Genomic DNA, 6,319 nt, shown 5'->3' with positions numbered 1-6,319 from the left:
CGGTAGAAATGGAAGTCAGAGAAGAGGTTTTAAAGCTTTAACCAGTGCATACTCAAAAAGTAAGAAAAACTCTGGCCCTAGCATTTAGCTTTTGGTCACTTCTATGTAAAATAAGAATCATCTTACAGAGTCAGTAAGGAAATAGTTAACAGTAGGGTTTTTTTAAGATTAAACGGGTTTACAATAAAAATAAATTTCTGAACATTGGCTCATTCTTTTATTAATTTTGGAGGCCCACTTGAGAATCTCATTTATGAGGACACCCACGGATAATAATAAATAAATAAGCCTGGATTCCCTGAAACAACACCCAGGCACACAGCTGGACCATAAGGTGGTTTTTAGTTAAATAGCAGCTACCATATTTGGTTATATGCTTTAAGCTGTTACAAACACAAAACATTTACTCGACTCTAACTTTAGCTGTTTACTTAACCGAATTCATTTCCTATAAGAGACAGACCTCCTCAATTTCAGTAGGTTACTACGTTGATTTTCTTTTGAAGTCTCAGTGCAAAAAGTGAAGTTACAAGCATACAAGTAAAAGAGGTATCGTGTCAATAATACTTTTTAACATTTGAGCAACCAAGTATGTGAGAAAATTCCTTGCATGCTTATTTAGGTTTTAAGTCTTAAATGCCGCCAACTATAATTGTAAAGGTACACTAGGTGCTAGTAGCCTCATAATCACCGCGTCCTAAAGCTTTTACCCAAGTGGTTTTGCTAATTAAGGACAAGAAAAAACACAATTTCCCCCTGCCTTTTGACAGGTTCAGTGGGCCGGTCAAAAGAATTACTATCCTGGCAAGCAGACGTAACTGGCATTCAACTTAAAAAAAAAAAAAAAAAACAACCTAATAATTTTTTTTTTAAGTGGCCTCAAAGAGAAATGCGCAACCGCTATGGCTTTTCATCACATCTCATGGCCTTCTGTTAACTATTCTAGTCGTGGCTGATCTCTTCTGCATCTCAATCACTAAATATGCTTTCTTTCACCTGTGCAGTGCCTACTCCCATAATGCCTACTAAACACAGAATACACATAAATGTCAGCTCCTTATTCATCCCAAGTCTGTAACGCATGAAAATCTGTATTTTTATCTGAGTGGTATTAGTTCCAATTCAACTAGGTATTGGATTCACAAAGGGCAAGGATCATGTCTTAGGTTTCCTCTGTGGCCTCCACCCTCATCCTACCATCTAGCACAGTGTTGGGACACAATGAAGCTCTTTATTAACCCACCAAACTCATCAATTAAAACTTCACTGCAAAGCTTTTGCTAATACTCTACCACAGTTTGGCTCAATATCATGTAATTAGCTGTAACACTGAGGCCAAATCACATTAACACTTTATAAATATTAGTGTATCATAAATGTTAAATCCTAATGTTCCTCCTTTAATTTATTAGTTGGTTAGATATGGTGGATAGTTTTTACAATGTCTTTGTAAACTTCTCTTAAGTGAGAACAATATAAACCAAACGCCATCCCCGACAGAGTCAAATTAAGTACCTGTTTGCCAAGTAACTTTCTAGAAATGAAGGCAGACAATAATATTTAGTTTCTAGAAATGAAGGCAGACAATGATATTTAGTTTTGACTTAAAGAGAGAAGTCCTGGCCCTGGCTCCTAACACCCAAGTCCAGCCCAAAAAATCACAGAGGGGAGGCAGAGAAGGCTACTAATACCTACTGTGAAAAGTGCTATGCAGAAAGTTCTATACACATAAATGTGTGAGGCACAGAAAATCTTTATTGCCACAGGAAGCAAGTGCACTCGTCCCACCTCACCAACAGATTTAAGAGTCACAGAAACGCAGACTTCACATAATAAAGTACAACACAGACTTGGGGAGAAATGGTCCCTTGGACTATATTGGCTGTAATACTGAGGTAACCAATTGACCTTGTTCAGTGAAAATACCTCCAACACAATGAAAAAAATCAACTAATTATAACATCCAATTCATATATACAATTCAAATAAAAATATATATTATTTGCTTCAATGTATAGCAAATTTAATACATTAGTGTTTACAAAATAAAAACTGTATTCTACTGAAATTTTTCTTGTGCTTCCCCCTTATCACTAAGCTTGAAAGACCAGGAAAGTATGATACTTACGGAAACTTATTTATGGATTTAAAGATGCAGTTTGTGGGGCCATGAAAGATGGATAAATATTAGTTGGAAGATTACCGCATCTTTAAAAATTGTTGCTTATTAAAATCTACAAACTTGAACTGTAAGACACAATTAAAAAAAACCCACAAAATTTCTCAAAATAGATTAGAATACAGGAAACGTTTCATGAAACTACTGAGATACTAACCAGTTCTATGGCTAATATTAAAAACTGAACAATCTATTTAAATCATACTCCTACTATTTCTACACAGTGAACAATACCACCACAATAATCAACCTCACGCTAGCAACGAAGTTGCAAGGTCCATAAAAAGCTTCTTCAGTGGGCTAAACACTATGGTACAATTAAAACATTTAGGTAGGGGAAAGAGCCTTTCAATAGTATAAAAGTTGTTTACTGGTGTTTCTACTGTAAAGCTATTCTACATATCAAAATGAAAAAGCAATTATATATGTGACAGTGATCAGAGACTACAGTCCCGACATTTCATCCAACATTTGGCTGATGAATTTTAGTATAACAGAGTACAACTGAGTATTTTGTACACAATTATGACCTAGAGCAGAATTAAAAACAAAAAAACCCACATATTCAACTCAGTATGCTGTTGTCAGCAATATCTGGGTTTAGATGAATCTGGAGGAAGTAGGTAAAGCAGTCAAATGTCTTCTTTTAAACCAAAAGAAAAAATGTAAATTGGTAGAAATAGTATTTGGTTTTTTTAAACTATGGATTCCAATGTGAAATTCTCCTAAGTATGCAAGTACATTATTAACATTTAAGCACACCCCCATAAATATGCACACAGCCCACTAATTAGGGGGAAGAAATTAAAACATACTTTCAAGCTAAAATGAATTTTAAGAAAAAAACTGCAGACACAAATATGAAAGGTCCACAAAATTGTAAAATAAATAACAAATACAGGTGTCAACTAAATGTCCACAGAATTATGCCTGCAAATGTGGATGTAGTGATTGTCCACACTTGTTACGGTCTGGGTGGTGAGACATTCCCCAGGGAGAGCCACCTACTTTCTCAGACTCTATCTAGGACATAAAGAAGAATTTCTGGATATAAAATGGTTCTTACTCTATAATATTATATATTATAGCCTTTTTACTAGTCACCATCCTTATCACATTTGGGGTTAACTTATTATGCCTTAATCTATTCAACACATTCTTAAATAACAATGTTTAAGTCAAGGCTTTTACACATCAGTTCACTTGTTTCAAATACTCTGTCCAAGTAATAGCTTCCTATTTTTGTTACGATATAATGATATAATGCAATCTGAGTCGACTAAGTAAGAGATTTGCTACTCTAGTGCCCATTTTTAAACTTACTTTAGTATTTATTAATTGCATAAATGTGCCTGATTAAGCCAGCAAAAGTGACATTTTACTACTAAAAAAGACACATTTCCTATTAAAATCAGTTTTATCAAATATTAAATACACAATATTTTTCTTGGTTTAAATTAAGCCATTTGCTTTCCATTTTTCCAAAGTCATTGCAACCTTGCCAATAACTACATCACTTAAACTTTCTTTACGACTGCAAAGATCTAAACTCTAACAAATAATAATATCTATGCTAAATACACTTAAAAGTAGACAGTGAAATTTCAAGTAAAATAAACTGTATCCACATCTATTGGACCAAACAGGTCTCCACATCTAGCTTTTACTTCTATAAATTACACAAATACATTGTACATTCTTAAATAATGAATGCTTACAATATTAATTTGTAAGCTTTTCCACATAAAATGACTTACACAGGAATGTGAATGGATCAATATTTCTGTTACAGATTGCAACATTCTCTCAATTTTCTCTTTTGTGGCTGTTGTTTTGTCTTCCTGGTTTCCACAGACTACTGTATCAATCCTTATGCTTTGGCTATGAAATCTGTTTGAGCTGAATGAGGCAACGTTGGTTATTAAGGCTTATTTCTATGATGGAGCATTATCCTTAAACTGAATGCCATTTCCAGAGAACAGTGGGAGAATCACAGCTATCTTGAATCTTCAGGCTCTGTTTTGATGACTTTCTTTTCTAAAGTAAAAGCTGAGTGAGGGTAGTCTTTTAAAATCCCAAGACTCTCTGCATAAAAATGGAAACAGGGTGTGTTGATACTTTAAATCAATGGATCACAAAAAACAAATTCAAACATATGAAACAAATCCCCAAAATCCACAGCAAACAGTATCAACTATTCATAATTCAGCAATTCCATAAAAACATTTTATGTTTATAGAGTTTGTGATTAAGAGCTTCGATTCTGGATTTAAATTCCATCTCTGCCAATTACTAGCTGTGTACATCTCCAAGCAACGTACACACCTCTCTAAGCCTTAGTATCTTTCTTCATCTGTAATATGGGGATAGTATCTATATAGTGTGGCATGAGAGTTAAACGATGAAAGGCACAAAAAAGCATTTAACAAATAGACCATATTTTTATTAAACATTTGGTTCAACATGATAAAAAAATATATGCGAAATAAAATGGGTCACATGTATACAAAGTTACTGGCTAAAATATTTAATCACTATCAATGAAAAAAAGAGACAAAAAAAATCTTCCACATTTCAACATAGAACTATCTTTAAAAGTATCTCCAGCCATGACACATGATAGAAGAACGAAGACTACTTTCATAAGGAACCATTTCCTGGAGTCAGGTGTGTGCAGTTATTTCAACCTCACAAAAACACCAGAGAATGACAGCATAGAGCATTGATAGGAAGCACTAGCACTAAAAGACAAATATATATGCACACACTTTGAAAAGGATTCTAGAAATGTAACCAATACGAATAGCTGATCCGAAATTAGTTCAATTTATGAATTTACTCTATGAAAAAGTAGATTTTAAATTTAGCAAGAGTATAAAAACAGTAGCTACCATTTACTGAATTCCTATCAGCCAGGCAATTCTATATATATATGCTATCAACCAGACAATTCTATATATATGCTACCTGTGGAACACCCATTAACTCCATGCGGTAGAAATGATACTTGTTTTACAGATGAAGCAACGGACTTCAAGTGACGTTACTTTAAGTCAAAGGCTGAGTGATACTACATATTTTCAAATGGTGTTGTTCTCTAATACTGTGTCTAACTCACTTTTTCTTGGGTGAAAATAGGTAAACATCTAACAGTAATAAGGAATAACTTTTCCTTTATGGAGTTCAGTTTACTTCTGAAATATAAATATCACCCCCAAAATGCATCTGTAAGAAAAGTTTAGACTTGGTGTACAGGGTTTTCTTAGTATGAAAAGAAACATGTAATCCCTCAATTTCACATTATGAAAGGCTGGAAAAAGGTAATTACATAAATCAGCTATGTATTATTTGGTTTTAAATCTTGTATAAAAGTAACCATTAGTGTAATAGCTAATCAAAATAGTATCAACCTTCATAAGCTTCTGTCAATTCTTTGGAATACCATTTTCTAAAAAAGATTGGCTAATGGGGCACCTGAGTGGCTCAGCCAGTTAAGACCCTAACTCGGGGTCAAGCATCCCGAGTCCAGCATCCCAGGGTCATGAATTCAAGCCTACTTTATAAAAACAAACAAAAGACTTGCTATTATTCGAGCAATCTATTATTTCCAAAAGGAGAAAAACTGACTAGTAACATTGTTAGTAAATTACCTTTTTTTTTTTTTTTTTTGGCGGGTAGGGGGTGGACACGGGGTGGGGGGGGAGTAGGGAATGACAGTGGAGGGCAGGAAAACAGAATTTAAAGATATTTTATTCCAGTGTTACTCTAATAATATCCCATATTCTTACCTGACTGGGACTTTGCCTCACTGGGATAAAGTCTACTCAGCTCTCCATCCACCACAAAATGATGGGGTTGTCTGTTCTGTAAATTAGGCATTCGGAGATTCAAAGGTCTTTCTCCTAATGAAAAGGGGGAAAAAAGCAACATGAACAATACTAAAAACACTTTGTGGTTTTTCTTAAAAATAAGTTTTCACAAATTGCCTGAACACTCCTTAGGAAAGAAGTAAGGAAAGCCAACAGGCACTGAACAATTTGAATAAGAGTTAGAGAAATATCTTAAATGATAACTTAAGAGGGAAATGGCAATTCATGCTAGTTCCAAGGTTTATGAATCTGCCAGGACATTAAGACTGAA

At 34.3% G+C, this 6,319-nt stretch overlaps 1 protein-coding gene across 3 annotated transcripts in view; it reads right to left on the bottom strand.

Moving 5' to 3' along the window:
• Window positions 1-1,735: 1,735 nt before the first annotated feature.
• Window positions 1,736-6,319, bottom strand: part of NAB1 (NGFI-A binding protein 1) — a 43,171-nt gene continuing 38,587 nt past the window's right edge. For all 3 annotated transcript variants that reach the window (XM_086719158.1, XM_086719159.1, XM_086719160.1), the window contains exons 7-8: window positions 5,968-6,081; window positions 1,736-4,264 (exon numbers count right to left, since the gene is read on the bottom strand). In XM_086719158.1, the coding sequence (XP_086575284.1) occupies window positions 4,176-4,264; window positions 5,968-6,081 (203 nt within the window). In that variant the 3' untranslated portion in view covers window positions 1,736-4,175. The remainder of the gene's footprint in view (window positions 4,265-5,967; window positions 6,082-6,319) is intronic.

This window comes from Puma concolor, chromosome C1 (assembly GCF_028749965.1).
Source record: "Puma concolor isolate L17-30 chromosome C1, mPumCon1.1.hap2, whole genome shotgun sequence".
NCBI lineage: Eukaryota > Metazoa > Chordata > Mammalia > Carnivora > Felidae > Puma > Puma concolor.
The sequence above is the reverse complement of the archived record's forward strand: the minus strand, read 5'-3'. Positions and strand labels throughout refer to the sequence as shown.